The sequence below is a fragment of the Martes martes genome, assembly GCF_963455335.1.
Source record: "Martes martes genome assembly, chromosome: 2".
NCBI lineage: Eukaryota > Metazoa > Chordata > Mammalia > Carnivora > Mustelidae > Martes > Martes martes.
Genome location: NC_137889.1, coordinates 195,428,316 through 195,451,404, shown reverse-complemented (window position 1 = coordinate 195,451,404; position 23,089 = coordinate 195,428,316). Strand labels below are relative to the sequence as shown.

General features: G+C 37.5%; 1 protein-coding gene across 1 annotated transcript in view; it reads right to left on the bottom strand.

The window, feature by feature from the left end:
- DCK (deoxycytidine kinase) overlaps positions 1-17,564 on the bottom strand; it is a 31,327-nt gene extending 13,763 nt beyond the window's left edge. The window contains exons 1-2 of the mRNA XM_080796030.1: positions 17,181-17,564; positions 12,252-12,367 (exon numbers count right to left, since the gene is read on the bottom strand). Coding sequence (XP_080652156.1) covers positions 12,252-12,367; positions 17,181-17,271 — 207 coding nt within the window. The 5' untranslated portion in view covers positions 17,272-17,564. The remainder of the gene's footprint in view (positions 1-12,251; positions 12,368-17,180) is intronic.
- Between the last annotated feature and the right edge of the window lie 5,525 nt (positions 17,565-23,089).

The following is a 23,089-nucleotide window of genomic DNA, read 5'->3' as shown; positions in this document are numbered from 1 at the left end:
AATACTAACTGATAGATTAGGGCAACAATTAGCAATAGATTCTAAAATTATTAGAGAAGAGCTAATATAATGTATGAATTAGGCTGACAAAACCTAAACAGACCCCAGAAATGCAAGTCAGAACAGAGTGATTCTAACATCACAAAGGACATCCTCCTGGGGGAAGAAAATACACATCGGCACCTAAGAAGTCTAGCCAAAAAAGAACGCCAAATCTAATCAAAGCTCTAGAGATCTAACTACAAATTTACAGGAAATACAGAGATTGAGAAACATGTTAAACTATACCACAGAGATGCACTCAGCCAAGACCAGAATGACGGAAACTATACAAGAACAAATGACCCAGTTTCTTCAACTAATAAACTTCAAAGAAAAAAGAGGAAGAGGAACCAATAGATTAAAATTTGAAAGGCATATCAACTAAATATAACATGTGAACCTTGTTTCACTCTTGATATCAACAAACTATAAGAAAATTATGAGACAAAAAGAGAAATATGAACACAAACTAGATGTGATGACACAGTAGAATTACTAATCTTTTAGATGCAGGGTGTTTTTTTAAAGAATTTTTTTTTCTAGAGTTTCTATTGAGTCTTTAATTTCTATAGCTAAATATATTATCTAGAACAGAGGTCATCAAAGTGTGGCCAGGGAATGCCTGAGAAGTCCCTGAGATCCTTGCAGGGGTCTATACTGAAAAAAATACATATTTTAATAATAAATGTACCTTTTTCCATTCTCATTCTCTCATGAATGTATAATCTTCTTTTTTTCCTTTTTTTTTCTGAAGATTTTGTTCATTTATTTGACAGAGAGAGAGAGAGAGAGCAGAAGCAGGGGGACAGTAGGAGAGGGAGAAGCAGGCTCCCCGCTGAGCAGGGAGCCTGATCCTAGGCTCATTCCAGGACCCTGAGATCATGACCTGAGCAGAAGTTGGATGCTTAACCGACTGAGCCACCCAGGCACTCCAAATGTATAATTTTCTAGAAGCTAAGTAACACATGATACTGCAACAGTTTGAATGTAGAAACAGATGTGAGAACTCAGGAATAAGTCAAACATTAAAAGATGTGCAAAATGAGATATGCAAAAAATATATATGTATTTATATAATATTTAGATATGGAGACCATATATCCCACCTAGTGGAAGCATGGGGGACTTGGTTCTGGGAAATTTTTACTGAGAGGAACTATAGGCACAGTATTGCTTGGTTTTCATATCAAAAAAATATTTGAGTATAGTTGACACACAATGTTACATTAATTCAGCTGTATAGCATAGTGATTCAACACAACTCTGTCTTAACACTGTGCTTACCACAAGTGTATCTACCATCTGGCACCATACAACACTCTTATACTATCATTGACTATATTTCCTATGCTGTGCCCTTTGTTCCTGTGACTTACTCATTCAAGAACCAGAAGCATGTATCTCCCACTCCCCGACACCCATTTTGCCCATCTCCTATCCTTCTCCCCTCTGGCAGCCATCAGCTTGTTCTCAGTATTTACAGATTTGATTCTGCTTTTTGCTTTTTATTCATTTGCCTTTCTCTGACTTATTTCACTTAACAATACCCTCTACCCACAAAGTTTTGTAATTAGATTTTTATATAGTCCGATTAAAGTAATATACATTAGGGAATACCTAATTTAATATGTGGCTTTCTTTTTAAAGAGACCTGGTATTCTAAATGAATCTTTAATTTGTAAAATATATAGGAAATAATTTTTAGCATTTGAGGACTGCCCATTGTCACTTCACTACTATAGGTCATAGTCAATAAATCCTACCATTCCATACTTTCCAAATCAAAATAAAAGGATGAACAAAAAGAAGCCACTGATATTTCTTCATCTTTGTGGCAATAGTCTTTCTTTCTTTCACAATAATAGAATGTATTAGAATACTTTAATATTAGACTTGTCAGATCAAGAAAGAAAAAACAAATCCCAGGACCTCCAGTTAAATTTGAACTTCAGATAAACAACAAATAATTTTTTAGTATAAGAACTCCCCAAATGGGGCACCTGGGTGGCTCAGTGGGTCAAAGCCTCTGCCTTCGGCTCAGGTCATGATCCCAGTGTCCTGGGATTGAGCCCTGTATCAGGCTCTCTGCTCAGGGGGCCGCCCCTCTCTCTCTGCCTGCCTCTCTGCCTACTCGTGATCTTTGTCTGTCAAATAAATAAAATCTTTTAAAAAAAAAAAAGAACTCCCCAAATATTGCATGTACTTTAACTTAATATACAACAGCTTACCTTTCCAACCCAGTGGACTTTCATTTTTGTTTTCTTATTTAATTCTTGCACAAGCTTGATTTTTCCCATTATCACTCCCATTTTAATGATAAAGAAAAGTTTAGAAAAACTAAAGTGCTTTCTAAGATTACATGGCTTAATAGTAGCTGAATTAGAGCTTATAAATATTTAGATTATATATAAAATTTTATTGCAATATATAACGTCACTGAATTTTACCTACAATCTTATCATTAAGCATATGCTTCCCTTTTTAAACTTTTAAGCCCATTTTAGGAAGAAAAATAAAACCAATTCTAATTTTATCTATAAGGAAAAGGACAATCTCACATACCGTGGGATATGTCATTCTCACTTCCTAATATTCCCTCTCTCTAAATTCCAGTGACCCAACAGTAATCCCTAAAAGTTTCAACACATACCAAATCAAACATATAAACCTGATGCTTCCATTTACAGGAACCATACCCCATTATTATTAGTTCAACTGCAACTGCTTTAGCAAAGAAGAGTTTTTCTTCATAGTCCAGACAGCCAGAAGGGAAAACAGCCTAGGAGAGAAGTCCTCCCTTTGTGAACTAGAAATGATCATTTCCCTGCCTGTCAGAAAACCAAGAATGAGTTCTGCCCTAACAGCTGATTATCTTGAATACTACTGTTTTTAAAAGAAAGACATTTTATCCACCACGTGCACTGTAGGGGCAAATAGTTATCGATAGTCCCAGACAAAAGGAAGAAATAAGGAGCTGTCTTCATAGGTCCTTTGATGGGCAAAGGCAGCTTTCTCAGTCTTTTACGTAATGTCAACCCATATAAAGATTCCCCCCAAAAGTCATAAAAAGTCTTTAATCTTGTATAGTAACTTTCAAGGAATAAAATATGATGGCTTAATTCCTATTCCAAATCCTAGTCCAAATAAACACCCCTGAACACTTCCTAGAAGTTCACACTCAAAGTAGGTGGTTTTCCTCTGGGAGAAAAAAAAATCCAGAAGTGTAAATATTGACCTCAAAGTTTCAGTTAAGAACTAAAAACCACACAAACACATGGCACTCTGAGGCAGAATTTAAATTACATACCACAAACCACATATTAACTGAATCTTCTTCCCAAAATTGAAAAAAAAAAAATAGCAAGAAGCTAACTGTCAACAACAGGTCTGTTTAGAAAAACTCTCAACGGATGATGAACTGAAACAAAGGTGTAGTTTGTTGCCTTCCCAAACTGCTTAAATAATAAATTTTTTAAGTTTCATTAAAAAGGCTTTGTTAATTTAATTATAAACTGACTTTCCATTTATTCAGTATCCTCCAGGAGAAAAATGTTTCATACAAGTGAGTCTTTTCAACTAAATGAAGTTTATCAACTTAACTACTTTTTTTATGTAGTTATTTTTATAGGGAGAAGACACTAGTATGTATTTTATTTTCCTACCCAAGGATAGCATTTTGAAACTACTCAGTAATAGACACTTACTCTTAGACAACTTTATAAATTTATAAATACTGAGTGCTGGATTTATAAAAGAAATTAGCAACAGAGCACAAGCCTCCAATGTACACATAAAATATCAGGCACAAAGTGTTCACATTGCTATTCAATCTTATACTAAATGAGCCCAAATTGGCATTAGTTTTTAGTTCTTGTCTATTTTTGTTTTTCTATTTCTTCCTTAGATGTCAGGTCATCGATATGGCCATCTCTTTGCAGTCCCTCCCTTGATAGCCCCTTCTAATCAGAAAATAAGTTTATTAGATTGTGTCAAAAGTGTTAAGTAGATACCCTATGAAGAAACCACATTAATTTTAACGCATATTTTTGTGACCTCTATTTGGGCTGCTCAAATGATTTGTTTCCTTCCTTTTTCTCAGCTTATTTGTGCGTGCCTAATCCAGTACTTTTAACTATTACAAACATTCCTTCTTAAAAGAAAAGGTAATTAAATGTGGTTTTTTTAAGCATATTTCCATCATGTATTGTCATTCAAGCAGAGTTTGGCAAACATAAAATAATTTGGTAAACTTTTTACCAATCAAAAAACGTTTTCTTTTAGCGGAGCTTCTTTCCTGGATGTCAGCTACTCCCCCTCAAAGAGGGTCTGTGAGTAGACCAAAAAACATAAGCATAAACCTACAATGTGAAAAAAAAAAACAAAAAACCCTCAAATAAAACAGAAATGCCAGGTCACATTATATTTCTTTCAGTAATGACACCAGCTTTTAGGCACTTCCCCAGTTCTTCAGAAAGGTGGTAGATGATTGTGGTCATTTATTTTAAAGTAAATCAAATGTAAAAATAGCTTCAGGGGAAATAAAGTGATATAAAGTAATGAAAAATAATAAAATGAAATAGAGCCTTTAGGCATTCTCCCTTTGTGCATTAAATTAACCAGAATAGTAATGAGTTACAGTTGATTTTCTGAGTTACAATTTATTTCATGATAGGTGCTAGCATTTATCTGATAGCAAAGTAGACTCCAAGCTTAATCCTAACATCATCAAAATAAGTTTTTTCATTTCACTAAAGGAATTACATATCTTTGATGCTAAAGTAGAGGGGCAGGGTCATAGTGGTATCCACGTATATATGGAATTCTCCGTAGTAAAAATGTTAATTCAAAACAAAAAAATTTAAGTCTTGGATTAGTCTGCTCTATTCCTGGTTACATTATTCCTGGCATGCTTTTATAAAATGAATGTGCTTATTAGGACTGTGAGCCAAAGGGCATATTTAAGTTTTTCTAATAATTTATTTTTTTAATCTCTTAGAAGTGGAAAAAAGAGAATATCTGTTGAAGATCTCTTCCACATAAGTTAATTAAACTCGGAACGTTTGAGTTTAAGTTACATTAAAAAATAAACGTAAGGTACTCCTATTTAGAAATGCGTGTGTGGCAGACACTGCTGTTTGTTCCCTAAAGACACGTTGTTTTTCTTCCAAACTAAGTTTTATTTCCCAGCCATCCTTATAGTTGAGTGTGGCCATGTGACTCAGGTTCTAGTCAATGGAAATGGCAAAAACAATGAATACCATTTCCAGGCTTCACTCTAAAAACCTCTCAAATGTGACGTTTCTCTCTTTCTCCATCAGCTAGAAGCAAAGGACACCAAGACCCCAGAGCAGAGGTTCTTCAACTACAGCTCCAGGGCAGGGGTAACAAAGTATGGTCCCCATAACAGCAACATCAACATCACCTAGGAAATTGTGAGGAATGCACATTTTTAGCACCCACTCCACACCAGACCTAATAAATCAAGAACTGGGGGTAGGGCCCATATATGTGATTAAACCAGTCTTCCAGGTCATTCTAATAAACATTAACATTTGAAGCACTGTTCTAGAGGTTGGAAGAGCCACAATCTCGAAAGCGTCTGGGTCCCTGAGTCACAGCCTGGCATGTCATCCACCAAATACCATGTTGTACTGTTCTCTGAGAAATAAAATTTTATTATTTTGAACTACAGGGATTTTAGAGCTCATTACAGCAGCAACTCTACCTGATGCATATATGTAATAATATCTATTGGAAGTGAACTTGGTTCATCTGAAAAACACTTAGGATAAATTTGCTATGCACAGGGATAACAAAGTAGGTTACATATATATAAAATATGCTTGTTATATAGTGAGAAGTTTGAAACTTTTTTTGAAGAACTTAGAGGATAATATGCTAGGTGAAATAAGCCAGTCACAAAAGGACAAATACTGTGTGATTTCAATTATATTAGGGTATCTACAGTAGTCAAATTCAGGAGTACCTGGCTGTCTCAGTCAATGGAGGATGCAACCCTTGATCTCAAAGTTGTAGGTTCAAGCCCCACAGTGGATATAGAGATTACTTAAAAATAAAATCTTTAAAATTAAAAAATAAATAAAACCTTAAAAATAAGTTAATTAATTAATTAAAGTGCAGTCAAATTCATAGATATAAGAGAGAAGAATGGCGTTCCCAAGGGTTAAGGGAAAGGGGCAAAGGAGAACTGTTGAGTGAATATAGTGTTAGTTCTACAAGATGAAAAGATTATAAAGATCTATTTTACAACATTGGAAATATACTTAACACTACTGAATTGTATATTTAAAAATGGTTAAGAGGGTAATATTTATGATATGTTTTTACCACAATGAAAATATAAATCACACAAAAAAGACTACACATCTCCTTTTATTTGGCTTTTCCAATACTCTTTTATTCTTGCCCAAAGTAATTCCAAAGTCTACCACATGAAAATAACTTAGAGAACCAACATTGACTCATCACCCAATTATAAAAATAATAGGTAGTGCTCTAAAAATATAAATGCTTAAATTAAAACTAAATCAAAAATCTGCAGTAGAGGGGTGCCTGGGTGGCTCAGTGGATTAAAGCCTCTGCCTTCGGCTCAGGTCATGATCCCAGGGTCCTGGGATCGAGCCCCGCATCAGGCTTCTGCTCCGTGGAGAGCCTGCTTCCTCCTCTTTCTGCCAGCCTCTCTGCCTACTTGTGATCTCTGTCTGTCAAATAAATAAATAAAATCTTTTTTTTTTTTTAATCTGCAGTACAATTTTACAACTCTCAACATGTTAGTTGTCTGAGTTTACACCAAATTAGAAAATTAACAGTAAGCCAGGATATCATTTTCCAGTTTTTCAGAGTAATCTAAGAGCCCATACAAAATGTTTTCTTTTGATTCTGTGCATGAGGTTTTGGAGACTACAAATTGCTGGGTTTTTTGTATGCAACTATGACTGTTCAGAGTAAAATACATATTAAAATTTATCCAAAAAGACACTGTGTATCATCTTTACCAACTTGAGTGTAATTTTATCAGTTTTTTCCCCTCTGAAAAGGACCCAGATTAAAAAAATGTGAATACCTCAGGGTCAAATTATATTATGTAAAAGTTGAAAGAATAGGGTGCCCAGGTAGCTCAGTTGGTTGAGCAACTGCCTTCGGCTCAGGTCATGATCCTGGAGTCCCAGGATCGAGTCCCGTGTCGGACTCCCAGCTCCACGGGGAGTCAGCTTTTCCTTCTGACCTTCTCCCCTATCACGCTCTCTCTCACTCACTCTCTCAAATAAATAAATATTTTTTAGAAAAGAATATCTCTAGAATGCAGCTTAGCTATATTTATTTTTAAAAATCTGTATTCTTGGGCCTACTTAACCTCACTTTTGGAAATTTGTCTTAAATAGCCCAGAATACAGATTTAACCACAAAGATGTTTATCACATTACTAAGCAAATAGGCTATCGTTCCACTATCATTAGGCATTTGCATATATAAGTACTGGTACATGCACACAATAAGTTAGGCTGCCATTAGAAATCATTTAGAGAATGACATTTTTAATTACCTTTGATATAAACATTATGGGGGGAGGGAACAAAGCACGAAATTATATATTGTTGTACCAAGTAAGATCTGTAGCCTTCTCTAGGTAATAAGATTGTAGGCAAGTTTTATTTTCTTCCTTTGGTAATCTATATTTTCTTAACTTCAAACAATGAACATGTATTACTTCAAACAATGAACACGTATAATATTCTTAAAAATTATGTCTCCTCCCCTGCCCATATTAGATATAGTAAATTACTATCTCAACTATACATAAGATAACAGATAAGTTTTACTGTTTCTGTCATTTATATCTATAATTCTATAACACATGTCATGATAGAATACTTGATTATTTTGCAGAAAGCACAAATTATTGTCAAGATAAGTGAAAACCAGTAATACTGAGTAAAGATACAAAATCATTTATCTTTTAATTCCAATCTAACCTTTGTAAACAATGCAAAAGAGTTGAATTAAGTTCAATAAAAAAGATCAGAATCTACCAAACAAGATAATCATAAAATAGCCAACAAAAGTTATCAAGTGATTTCAGAAGGTATATGTAGAAGCACTTTATCAAGCATTCTTAATTGATTTTCAAGAATGACATCAAAATGCTGTTATTTGAAAAACAAGTATATTTTATCCATTCTTTATCATAGTTCTAATTTCCAGTAGCTTCTTAGTGGTAAAAAGTGTTCAATAGAAATAAATAAAATAGTTGACAATTAATAACAAAGATCCCCTTAGACTTCAGCTTGATAAGAAAAACAAGACAGAGCAGAGATATGTTCCTAAGAATTTGTCCATCTCAAAAATAAGCTAAAGGAAGCAATTAAGTCAAAACTTTGGGCCTCAATAATAATATAAACCACCAAATAAAGGACTATTTGAAACAAACCTTCAATTCAAAGATTGGCAATCTTTTGGGTGGCACCTTTAAAGATAATCTTACCCTGGGAGGGAAAGGAGGGAAGGCTATATAATCTTTTTAGGTACTCCGCCTCATTATTTTGCTAAAAGGTGCAGCTTATCAATAGTAGAGCAACATTTCAGCCACTAGGTGGCAGGTAAAAAAAAAATAAAACAGCTGAAAAACAAAACGCAAGCAAAGGATGCAGGTGCAAATTAAGTTACAGACTAGGTTAAGAGATCAAAGGTACCAACAAACCAACAACCCAACTCTTCCAATTCTACAGCAACTGCCAAGAAGTGTGATTAAATGAAGAACATCCAAAGTAGGACTGGCCTTGCCAGGGTTGGGTTCTGAAGACCGTCTACTTCTCTCTTCTGATACCCTTCTAAGAAAACTGAGATTTGGACTGTGGTTGATTCACATTATAACGTCAAGGAAAAATTCAGATACGCGTCTGGGGAAGAAGAGCTCAAGGATGGAGGAAGAAAATACCTTTTCTTGAGTGTAATGGAGGTGTGGAATAAGAAGAACATATCCAAAGATACACAGAACCCACCCACCACCCTCCTCACACTCCACAGCCTTATCCCCAAAATACCATCCACGCTGCCTGAAATTCCACCTAGAATTGCAGAGGACTAACAACATAAACAGACCCCAACATAGACAAATAAAACTATTCTCTAAGAATGTGCACCAATTAAAGTTATCAAATTTTAATACCATGGAGACATGACTAGATTACAGCAAACTGTAAAACGAACATATTGGTTCATCCATATGGTAGTTATAGGAATCAATTTGCAATTTTGACTTCAGTACATGGGAAGAAAATGCCCCTAACCATAAACATGAGTATCGGATCTGTGAAACCAAGAGTCTTAAAACAGAGACAGATGCATCAATCTGTCACAGTCTGATGACATCAGTCATTAAGACAATATAACTAATTCTCCTGGGCTCTGATTCTAACCTTAATAGACAATCTGCTTATTATACATTTGTCTTCCCATATATACTAATGCAATGTTTTCAACCTCTCCTCTCCAACATAACTAAAGGGGTCAATATAAACCCAACAGTAACAGTGATTCACTAAGGCAGTCATTTTTACCCAGGAAGCATTCCGCATATTAAAATTCCCAAGGGATTGTTTGTCATTTTATAAAATACCCTAAAACTCTGAGATTCTATGAGTTCCTTCCACTGGTTGAGAATTATGAGTCTCCACAGAGAATACGTTGACCTAATTCGGTGAATCTGATAACTACATTTCTCTCTACATATTAAATGTTTTGGCATTTTAGTTTTTATAGATCAGATTAATTACAGGTATACTGATAGGCAGAGATGTGCCTCTGATGTGCCAAAGAACTGGTTGTATATATTTAATATGAGTTAGAAGCTTATGACACTAAAACAAGAATGGGCCTTGAATGGAGGTCAACTAATCCAATTTAGTTTAACATTCTCTCAATGAAAAAATCCCTTCTGTATTTCTCACACTGGTTTAATTTGTTCTACTTCCTACCTAACACCTGAGAATAACTGAACTGATAGTTTACTGCAGAAATGAGGAGGAAAGAGGTGTTTTTAGAATACAGGTCTCTCATTTCTAATGGTAAGCAAACCTGAGCAGGGCACTTCAGTGAAAGAGGCCACAAGACATACTTTGGGAGATAAAAATGCAGAGTGGAGGGAAGACAGAAGACTCAAAGGAAAATGACAACAGGACCTGAATAGGGACTCCACAAAAGAAACCCAAATGGCAAATAGATTAATTAAATAAAGGAGCACAATCTCATTAGCAATAAAAAAACACAAATTAAAAAAACATAAAAGATATTAAACACCCAACAGAATGACAAAAATTGGGAAGCTGGATAATAACCACTTTGGGAAACAGGCGTGACACAAATAGCCCACCAACCAGGGATTTTACTTCTTATTCCCAGAGAAACTCTTTTACGTGTACACCAGGATTCATGTCCATAACTGGGCTGTTTTTATAGAAACTAAACTAGAAATCACTCAAAAATTGATCAAAAGTACAGACAGGTAGTGATATATGAACACAACTGATAATTATATGGCAATGAAAATGCACAAATTGCAAATGTATGCAACAATATAGACAAATTTCATAGACTTAAAGAAAAAAAGCAAGAGGAAAAAGATTGCAAACAGTTGATTTCATTTATATAACATTCAAAAACACAAAACTAAATTATATTTCTCAGAGCTATGTTCACATATGGTCAAATTATTTTTAGAAAGCAGTATTATTGCAAAAGTTATCTTATGGGATTGATTACTCCTAGCAGAGTTACCCAAGAAGGAGATACTATGACCTAAGGACAAACAGGGACTTCTAGAATAGCAGTAATATTCTATTTCTTCACCTGGCTGATGATTAGCTTTCCAATTGTTCTTCAAACTATACATAAGTTTCCTATACTTTTCTATAGTTACATCATGTGTCATTAAAAAAATGTGGAAAGAAGCAAATAAATTTACCCACTTTACAATTCTACTTAAGGCTAATCTTGCCTTTCCCCACAGACCAGACTGAAATATCAATTTCTTAAGAAAATGAAGTACATATGGAAAAGAAATCCCTTCAAGATTTAATCCTAGGTTATTCTAAGGATCACAGTGTACTAAGCTGCACCCCTCAAGTTAACTATGCTTGACAAATCAGTGTGAGAAATATTTTTTCGTTTACATTTTAAATACTCAATTATTATTCCCAGATCCCTTTATACCAACAGCTAAACTTGAAAAAACAGACATTTTCGTTCAATCCTCTATCTTCCTCTACTCTAACGAAGTAAGTTTATAGAACACATTTCCATTTTGAAGATTTCTGCTATGCTGCTTTCAATTTCAAGTCTCATTTCTCCAGAAATGAAAGTCTTAGCAATCAGATCTCTTTCCTTTATACACATACAATAAAAAATATTGTTATAAAAAATGAAAGTTTTTTGCAATGTAAAATGGAAAGTGCTGGGAAATTAACCGTTGTGTCCAGGGTGTCCAGGGTGGAAGTCTGGCAAGAATGAAAAGTACAAAGGAATAAGAAGATAAATCTTCTCACTAATACAAAAGGCTCAAAAAGTAAACTAATAGGGATGCCTGGGTGGTTCAGTTGGTGAAGTGTCTACCTTTGGATCAGGTGAGGATCCCAGGATCTGGGATAGAGCCCCACACGGCGGGCAGCGAGGGTGGGGAGGCGGGGGGGGGGGGGGAGAAAGAGGGTTCTTGCTCAGCAGGGAGCCTGCTTCTCCCTCACCTCCCCACTCATGCTCTCTCAGTCTCTCTCTTTCAAATAAATAAATAAAATCTTAAAAACAAAAAAAGGTAAACTAATAAAATTAAGTTACTGGATAGTTTTTTTGGTCTTTGTTTTCCTGTTCACTAGTTTTTAAACAAAATGTAAAATCTACTCAAGGAATTTAATTTGCAATTAGATATGTTAACTTTTTAATTAATTTTTAAAAACTCTTAAAATTCTACTTAGATGCAATGAGTACATAAATCTTGAGTGCATAGCTCAATGAATGTTTATACACACACACACACACACACACACACACACACACACATCCATGCATGAAGATGAAGATACGGACTTAAAGCTAGATTTGAAAATTTTATTAGGAAAAAAAAAAACAAAAACAAAAGGTTAAATACCACTGGTCCTCTAAAGCAAAAGAAATTTATTTAGTTAATTTTGTTTTCATACCTCACAGTCTCCTTGGGCATTTTGAACATTGCACCACCTGGCAACAGGTTCAGGAACCACTTCCCAATCCTCACAGACCTGTTTAAGGATATTCACAAATGTTGTCTTCCCTGAAGCTGTTGTGAGAGGAAAAGAAAATTGAAGAAGGAGACTTAGGGGAAAAAAAAAAGTCAAAATAGTCATCAACTTTTTTAAAATTTATATCAGCAAAAATACAAAAAACAAAAATATTCATTTCCTTAAACCTTCTCTTTAGATTTGTTTTAATAAAAACTAAAAGAATCCCTACCACTTGTATTAGGCACATTTGTTATTGTTTTTAGCTTATCAAGGCTATGGAACAGAAGAATTTAAAACCTGGTGAAATTGTAGGCAAGGTGTTACAGCAGGAAAAAAAAAATCCTAGTCCTAGCCTCACTTTCCTTAATCAAGTAATTAGAGATAACTGTGGGAAATGGTTAAGGCTATTTTTCCATTTAATTAAATATGTGATCTTGGGCAAGTCACTGAATCTCTCTGAGCCTGTTTCTTCATAATACAATGGAAATAATAATAATACCCTGTTTATAGAAACTGTTGTGATAAACAAGCTATGACTGCAGTGACAATCATTATAGGCTCTCGCCTTTTCAAAATTTTTCTGTCTACTGGCTCTATTCTCTCAGTTTACAAACTTAAATCCTTCCTATCTAAAACCAACTTAGAAACAGCCAAATGAACTATAAAATCAATATAAAGATGTATCCAATATCCAGAGTTTTACAATGAGAATCAGTATGATTCTATGACACTAACTGTATAACTACACAACATTAAGCCACAGTACCCAACAGAAATTATAAGAACATTTTTACAAAGACCCTTATAAGGAATAGCCATGTTTTCTCTGCTTCACTTTCATGGTTCTGTGCACTTATCCAACCCTTTAAAAAAAAGTTATATGTACTTTGCTTCTCCCTGATCATTCCTAGATTCTGAGACACCTATAGGGAAATAGTTCACATATAATTAGAACATATTAATTCACTATTTTAATATTACTTGGAAATACATTCCATTTAACAGTAGGGACAAGTCTTGACCTAGAATTCAACAGGGTGTAGCAACACTCCTAATGACCACCACACCCTTCCTATCTGAAGTCACCAAATGTGGTTATATTAGACATCTCTGGTCAACATAATGTGCTCTCTCTCTTTTTCTCTCCATATGTATATAAAAATACACACACAGATTAAAATATAAAAAAGCAGCTTCTGCAAGCTTAAAAAGAAAGGTTCCACATCCTTATAAATGGGATCCAAAGAGGGCAAAAAGAACTCACTTTTGACTTGAATAACTATATTCAAATCTAGGACATTACACAAGCAATAGAAAAGAAGAAAAAAACAGAAGAACTTTGAAAGATCACACATAGAGGGACACCTGGATAGCTCAGCTGGTTGAGTTTCTGACTCTTGGTTTTGGCTCAGGTCATGATCTCATGGGTCACGAAATCAAGCGCCGTGTCAGGATCCAAGCTCAGCTGGGAGTCTGCTTGAAGATTCTCTCCCTCTGCCCCACCCCTCAGTCTCTCTCCAAATAAATAAATTCTTTTTTTTTTAGAAGATCACACACAGAGCAAAAACAGGGACGGAAGGAAGGGAGTCAATAAGAAGGTAACATAGAACAGAGAACTGCTGAGAAGCAACACACAAAGTCATATTATATTATCGCCACAGGAAAGGGGAAAAAGTTTTAAGGATACACTAGATGACCATTAGATTTAATCATGGGAAAAAAGATTGGTGACAACAGATTTCGAATGCAGCATTTAGTATGGTAAGCAGAAGCATATAAATGATCACTGGACATTCACTGAACTAGATGGAGGAAGGAAAGGAAAACATGATGTTCAGAAAGAAAATCCAATCGGGGCACCTGGGTGGCTCAGCCAGTTAAGCATCTGCCTTTGGCTCAGGTCATGATCCCAGGAACCTGGGATTGAGTCCCACTGGGATTCTGGGATGGAGTCCTACATTGGGCTCCTTGCTCAGTGGGAAGCTTGCTTCTCCCTTTGCCGTCTGCTCTCCCTTCTTGTGCTCTCCCTCTCTCTAACAAATAAATAAATAAAACCTTAAAAAAAAAAAAAAAAGAAGGGGCACCTGGGTGGCTCAGTGGGTTGAGCCTCTGCCTTCGGCTCAGGTCATGATCCCAGGGTCCTGGGATCAAGCCCTGCGTCGGGCTCTCTGCTCTTCGGGGAGCCTGCTTCCCTCTCTCTCTGCCTGCTGCTCTACCTGCTTATGATCTCTCTGTCAAATAAGTGAATAAAATCTTTAAAATAAATAAATAAATAAATAAATAAATTTTTTTTAAGTTTTTTTAAAAATTAAAAAGAGAATCCAAGGAACACATTAAAAAATCAGGCATCAGCCAGAGCCTGAAAGCATTCAAAGCTAGAACATTCAGGTTTCTTCTGACATGCCTACAAACAGAAAAATTTCATGTGGTCATACTCTAAAATTTTAAGAGCAAAAACAGTTATTCTTTAAAATCATTCTTTAGTTCAAGCAGAGTAACAATAGTTACCTGTCGTTCTAATCAGATTAATATCTAGTTCCTTAACTTTGGGGGGAAGTAGGGAGCTAGAAAGTAAGCCAATTATAAATTAATATTCTATAAAAAGCAAAGGAGAACAAGGATCAAAGACACTGATGTGAAAACTTTAAAAAGCCATGGGACCTAACAGAATTACTAATGCCAAGCAGGTATTATGATGCCAAAAATCATCTATACAAACTATTAAGATGAGAGAAGCAGGTAAGGCCTCCATAAATCTAACACAAGAGCGTATTTAAGTAACAAAGAGCGTGAGAAGTTACATGAGTATAAAACTAAAATGACCAGCTGAAGTTCAAATTCTAGGAATCACAAAATAATCTTCTACACACATATTAGCAATTTGTATATTTATACTTATTTGGGCCTTGCAAATAAGGTGGAAGGAACAGAAACAACAGTGATAGCACATTAACAGCAACTGACAAAGCGTCAGTGTCAGGAAAACAGTAAGTGGTAAGGAACATAATCCATCAGAAATGCAGGCCCAGTGTTACCAGATCTTCAGATATTTTAAGAAATGCCAAGAATCTAGATGTTCAAAAGAAATCTCGAAATTTTTAAATGCTAGCAATTCATTAATTTCTTTTTTTCCCCAAATCTATGTGGGCCACTATTGTGCAAATCCAAGACACCAGTTTGCAAGTCCTTCCAGTGTAGGTAATGGAGAAATTAGAGAATTTTAAGTAGGGGATAACACAATTAGATTTGTATATAGAAAGTCTGCTCTGGAGCTAGTTAAGAAAAACTGGAGATGGGGTGACATATTAGGAAATTATTTCAGGTGCTGGGAAGATTAAAGATGCTTGGGGAGTAGTAACCTTCTAGATATGCTATGTTGCTTAATTGGATTTAAGAAATGGAAGGGGATTAACTCATTGTGGTATTGATCTAAAGGTTGTTCATTTAAATTGACTTTTGAAATGGTTTTGTTCAACCACTTGCTCCTTCACATATGTTCGTCTTTATCCAATATGTAGCTATGGGGAACCCTACCGGCAAACATTCAACTTCAAAGAACTTATCCTAAGAGGTAATGAGAGTCTATTATAGGGCTCTTTTCCACTGGTGCCCTGAATACTGGAGCAAAGCAACAAGATCTCCTCTTTAAGAGTGTGTTCAGCTATTTTCTACTCCTTGGAATGCTGCGAGAGCATCTGCTTTGCCCCATCTTTTTAAAGAAGTACAAGAGTTTTGAATGCAGTAAGAATTTAAAAAAACATTTGCTGCATGCATGAATGACCAGTACCCAACTTGGAGCCAAAAAAATTCTATCAGAACAGGAAGTGCCAGGCATACGTTTCCTGTGGTAGGAAACACAGAAGAATGTAAGTTCAGATGTACCCTGCAAAATGACATGCATGGTATATTCTGCCCTCATCTGGGTTAGGCATAGAAACAGGTGGGTCTTTCAGTCAGAAGCCAATGTTTACCTGGATGTGGGGGCAAGGGTGAGGGACGCCATGATATTAAGATCATTGAAAAAAACTGTCTCCTTGTCTCTTTCCTTGTACTGGAATGTTTAGAGCCATTTTATCTATAAACGTTACAACTGAAGCCATCCAAATGTTCACAGCTGGGGAGAGAGAAACCGGTGCGTCCATGCGCTGGAATACTACTCGGCAATGAAAGAGAACTACAGATACAAGCAATGCGCTAAAATAAAAGCAGCATCGTGCTAAATAAAAGAAGCGAGACGACGAGAGGCTACGTACTCTCTGATTCCATCTCTATGACATTCTGGAAAAAAGGCAACACTTAGCGGGACAGAAACCCAATCAGTGGTCGCCAAGGGGTAGGAGTGCAGAGGTTGCTGACTGCGAAAGAGCAGCAGGGAACTTTCTAGGTGATAAACATGTACTGAACCTTGATCATGAAACAGCATTATGTGTCTGTCATACCTCAGTGAAGAGGACACCTAAAAAAGGATAATTTAATGTACATAAATCACACCTCAAGAACACACACACACACACACACACACACCCCCAATACAAAAACAAAACCAAGAACAGCCCTTCCCTTTGCGCAATCCCAACAAGGGGAGGAAACTGGCCCAAAGGGCACCTTCACGAGGCCCGAACGCTCTGGCGCGCACGGCCCGCGGCCCCGAGGCCGCCGCCAACTCCCGGGGACGCGGCAGAAGCTAGGCAGGGCGGGGCGGGGCAAAAGGATTTCGGAGCGGAGGGAAGTCGAGGCCGTGTCCGCATCCACACAGCCGGGCTGGAAGAAGGCCCTCACCGAGGAGCGGCAGAGACGCAGGGAAGAGCAGCTGCCGCCGCCGCCGCCGCGGCTCCCCCTTCTTCGGGAACATTCCCCGAGGCTCCTTACCGATGTTGCCTTCGATGGCAATTTTCTTGATGCGGGTCCCTTCAGAGCCGGTCGCGGGAGATGGGCAGCTCCTCTTCGGTGGGGTGGCCATTCTGGTCTCGCGGCGGCCCGGAGCGCAAGCAGGGAGGGCTGGGAGGTGGCCACAGGTGCGCGCGCTGGGGCTCGCGCCACTGCCGAAGGTGACCTGACACGCAAGCTGAGCTCCCGCTGCAGCAGGTCCTCCAGCCGGCGGGTCCCGGGGTTTGATTTTGGCGCGCGGAGGCAGCGGCCGATGGGGGCGGGACTGAGGCGCGGCCACCCGCCCCGCCGGGAAGCCACGCCCCCTCCCTCTCCCGAGCCGGCGGAGCCTCCCGCGGCCCCTCGGCCTCGGACGCCGCGGGCGGGGCCCCTGCGTGCGCGCCCGGCACGTCGGGTCACGCGGGGGCACGGGGCGGGGCGGCGCACGCAACGGCGCGACTCTTCCCGGAGTCGGGGTGGAGGTTCCCGAGACCTGTGGGACCGGGTGTGACCGCGGAAGACAGAGGCTGGGCGAGGGCAGGCGGTGCCACCCGCCTTCATCGCCATGAGTGGGCCGGCCTCGACTCTGAAGAACTGGCCTTTCCAGTGGGGCCCGTGGAGGTAGAGCGTCTGGAACACAGCTGCCTGGGGAGCAGTGTGCGGTGCAAAAATCACACGGGCTCCCCTGTGTCGTCAGCCTGTAGGACAACCGTCATGCTAAAGTGCCGCTGGGCACCCCACCCCTAAGGAGATGTACGGCACTGTTGATGCGTGCCGGGCACTGTTTCGAGAGCTGTTCTTGAATGAACTCGCAGTTAGTGTCCAGTGCAGGAAATCCCATTAGCCTGATTTATCAGTGAGGAAACAGGCACTGAGAAGCTACTCGTTCGAAATATCAAAAGCAGTGAGTGGATCTGACACAGGAATGTATGCATCAGACGCCACTCCACAGCAAGCTTTTCCTGATGTCAAACCCCTCTCCATCTGAGTCCCATTTACGTTGAAAGAGAATATGCCTCCCCAAAATATGCACTATGACATTATTTCGAAATAAAGGACAAGGACCCTCTGCCCCTCCTTTGTCCCCACTAAAAGCAGGAGATCAATCTATGTGAAAGGTATCCTCCCTGTACCAGGAGAGTAGAAGGCCTCCTTATCACCAGATGGGGAATTCAGGGCCAGAAGGTCTATTAACCTTGCTACTTCACCAATTTATTACCCCAAATCCAAGCCCCATTTGTCTTGTCAATTCTCACTAATTTATTGTTTGTCTAAAAGATTAAATGACCTACTATGGTCATTACTTTGTATGTAGCTCCTATATATATACGCACATAATGAAATTTGGTTTCCTCCTATGAATCTGTCTTGTGTAAATACGATTATTAGACCAGGCAAAGAACTTAGAAGAGTAGAAGAAAAATTTTCTGCCCCTACAATGCTATGTAGAAGTTACCACGCTGGGTAGGTTTCTGTACGCATGACTATAGACAGCTTAATTTTGCATGCCCTACACCTGGCACATAGTTAACAAATGCTAATTTTTGAATGCACACCTATGTGCCATGAACTCTACTAAAAGACTCATCTAGCTGGGAACAGATGCCGTGTAGAAACACCCAGAATTCATTTTTAATCTTGGTAAAGATCTGCTAAACTCACTACCCAGTCTAGAAGTTCCTGAGTTAAATGGTCTATAGAAACCAAAGGCCCTGTTACTCTGTTTTTACCTTTCAAATACCAAGACATGAAATGTGTCTTAATGGTAGAGTCAGAAGGGGTGTAAACAGTGAATCCATTCTAAGAAACAGAAGGCAGAAATTAAAATGTGAATTCATGGGGAACTCTAGAATAAAAACAGCAAAAATCATTCTTTGTTAACATCCCTGTAATTATTTTGCTGTTATTATGTTTATTACTTTCATTTATCCCCCTAGTGATTAGCAGCAGGATCGCTGAAATGAAAAAGCCTCAACACTTGTCATCAGGGATGGCAAGGAAGCCCCAGAATCCATGGAGTGTTATATTCCACACCCAAGCTTAGAAAACCCATGAAATGGTAAAGAGACTGGCTGTACTTAGAGTTAGGCAGGGTGAGGGAGACCTTCAAACAAGAGGAAAGTAGAAGAAAAGAAATTCCATATGGATCTAATAAAGATGTTTAGAGTTGAGAAGTAGGAATACCCAAGTGTGATTTCCACCAAAGAAAAGTAGTATAATGCTGAGATCGAGAGTTTTAAGCAGTGGAAAATTAAAGACTGGGTTCAGATTCCAGCTCTGCCAGATTCTGGGCTGTGAGAACTTGAGCTCTTCAAAGCTTAGAAGTGTTCCTTAAAAACACGAAGTAGATGGGGAAAGAGGGAAACCTAGCTTTCTTGGCATCAGATTCAGCATAATTTACTATTTTCCTAAATAACCTTTGGATAATGCAAGAAAGAGGTAAGAGAAAAGCACTCTTTAAAAATATCCTTGATTTTGGGGGTGCCTGGGTGATTCAGTCAGTTAAGCGCCAAACTCATAGTTTCAGCTCAGGTCGTGATCTCAGGGCCCTGATCTCAGAGTTGTGATATCAAGCCCTGCACTGAGCTCTGGGCTTGGATCAGAGTCTGCTTGAGATTCTTTCCTCCTCTGTTGTTCACACGGCTTTCTCTAAAATAAATAATATCTTTAAAAAAAAAAAAAAAAAAAAAACCTCCTTGATTTTTATCCACAACTCCTTATCTGAAACCCTTGCAGCCAGATGTTTCAGAACGCAAAAATTTTTGGATTTTAGAAACATATAGTCGTGTAGTACATATGTATGTAACCATCCCTCATTGTCCTGCAGAGGTATTAAATCAAATACACAGATAATTTGCAGTGAAACACAGATTTCACATTAAGTGCGATTAAAAACTAGTAACTCCAGATTGGGTTAAGTTTGCACCAAATTCAAGAAAATACTTGCAGTTTTCCAAGCTTTTCAGATTCTGGAACTGCAGATAAAAGACAGGGTGTCGGGAACACCCAGCCAGTTGTGAGCATGCTACCATTTTCACCCTGCTTTGCCAGAAATTTTACAACTCCTTCAATTTGGGAATTCCTTTTCTTCTGTGGGAACGCTGGTATAACTAAAGACAGGATCTTGACATATAGGTTTATTAAGAAAACTCTAAAGCAACTCAGAAAATGAGAACAAAGGGGGAAAAAAAGTCCCTGAACATTGATAAGTAGTGATTACAGCCCATGCATTTGTATACACCAACCTAACAACTTCTGTAAAATGGTATTTATTGACTTAATAAACTTGGTTATAAATTACTCCTTGCAAACGTCATTACTGCCTAGAAACATACGAATGCACAAGCCATCATAAAAGCAAGAGTAGGGAGTCAGGGTGCTTCCAGCAAGTCTGAAGTGCAACAGCATAATAACTTGCTAGAAGGGCATGAACAGGGAGCCATGGATCCTATATAGCTCCTTATCAAAGGAAAATATATTATGCTGCATGCTAGGTCATCAAGAAAATGTGACACTGTACTCAACAGGCTATTTAACACAGGAGTTTAACATTTATTAAACATGGTTACTTAAAGGCATATTTAGAACTTGATACCAAAATGCATCATTCCAAATAATATTATATAGTGAAGAATTAACTATTTAAATTTAGTACAATAGAGGCAAGTGAACCTAATTATCAAAATATAGTTAATTTTTACATGGGTATGTGTTTATTTCTTTATACACAGTGGATGCTTTGTAGATACTATACGTGCAAAATAACAAGGTGTTTTCATTAAAGTATACAGGCACAAATCTTATCAGTATGGACTAGTATTTCTTCTACTCCTATCTTTTCTACAAATACCAATTAGTGACACTGGGCAACTGTGGTGACTTGATGGTCCAAACACAAAATGCCTCTAAACATAAGTATCTCTAAATAATGACTCTGAGAATACTCTAACATACACAATTCCTTCTGGAATTTAGGTATCAGGGCAAAATGAAGATCCTCCAAAACTGTTTATTACTATTTCTTATTGGTCTATAATGAAAATAAAATAATAGGTAAAAGCTTGATAGAAAGGCCAACAATTATGTTGCTAACCATTCTCATGGCAGTAGAACATTTAAAGAAAACAAACAGAAGCAGTGGCTTCAAGGTCAAGCCTATTTGGGTTTTTATATCTTGGTCCTAATCAGTGACTTACACAAGTCCTGGGTTTCAGTTTTCTAGTATGTAAGACAATGAGATACTAACCTCTGGGGTTGTTGTGAACCTTATTAAAAATAATGCCTAACAGGGACACCTGGGTGGCTCAGGCGGTTAAGTGTCCAGCTCTTGGTTTCGCTCAAGTCATGATCTCATGGGTTGTGGGATGCGGCTCCCTGTCAGGCTCCGAGTTCAACAGGGAGCCTGCTTCAAGATTCTCTCTGCCTGTCTTCCAACTCACATGCACACATGTGTGTGCTCTCTCTCTCTCAAATAAATAAATCTTTAAAATAATGCCTAACAAATCTTATATGTCCAACATATTCCTTACTTTCAGTATTTCTCTAGTAATGTGTTTAATGTGGGAACATCTATAGTAAATAATCAGTAATGCCAAGTCAGGATTCATGGCCAAACATAACTATTTATTAATTTTTTAAATAAACATTCAGTTTCTTCCTTTAAAAAGAACCCCAGAATTTAAATATTTCCCATCCCATCACATACAAGTCTATATACGTTATCTACATCTCTCAAACATATTACAGATTTTCTGACATTCAGTATCTCCTTTTAAAATAAAATGATGGAGCAATTAAACTTTGATGATTAATAACTAGAATTTGAGTAATCTTGGCACAGTTTTCAATATTGTGTTCATGTCGCATTTCATATTTTAGACCCTTTTTCCCCATCCAGCTACTTAAGATAGAGAAAAACGGTGTAACTCCATGACAGCAGGATCCCTGTCTTTTGTATTCTCTGCAATATTTACACAGTGTGAATGCTGCCACTATGTTTCCATTTTGGGTACTGGCAATATTCAGCTTTTGTCCTCAGAAATGATCTCTACTCAACTTTTAAGTCTTGTCATGTTTACTGTATTCTCTCTCAACTAGATTTCATGACAGTTCCTTCATAATTTTCAGTAATAATGTACACGAAAATTTCAAACAGAACAAAAGTTAAGTGTTCTCCACAGGATTAGGGTCCTTATCACCTTAGTTATGCATGTACAAAAATAACAAATACAATCTAATGGCTGTAAAAAACTATTTCCCCTAAAAATAGTTATCTCTGCAGAACAATTTAAGGAGAAACATGTTCTTAACATGAAAATGTGCTAATCTATTTTACAATTTGCACAAGTATTTCAGAACAAAATAAAAATGAAAACATGTGCAAAACACCAACATAAGAATTTAATAACACAGAAGAAAAATTAAATATTAACAAAAATTTTATACCACTAATAATCTCAGGTTCAGTGACATAATTTAAATGAAGCTGTCAACCAAAAAACAACCCAAAAATACTTACATAAGTTGCACCTTCCAACACTTCTGCCAATGTACTGACAGAAAGTACTTCACAATTACTAACAAGGAGGACCTGCACAATAAACCTATCCGTCTTGTTTTCTTAGTGCAACGGGGGGTCAGGAGGTGGTAAGTCAATAGCTTAAGGAAAAGGAGATGACAAACAGAACGAAAAAAGGCCAGTGATTTCAGTATCTTTGAGAATTATAACCTAAAATTTTCTATTGCACAGCATTACATGCCCAAAAGAATTTGCATCATACTTGCAAAACTGAGATTATTCAGTATTTTAATCTGTATTTTCTCTCTTTTGTCAAAATTTAAGTACCATTCCAGCTATAAATGGAAGACATGGAACACAGTATCAAACCTTTAAAATAAATTATTCTCTATGA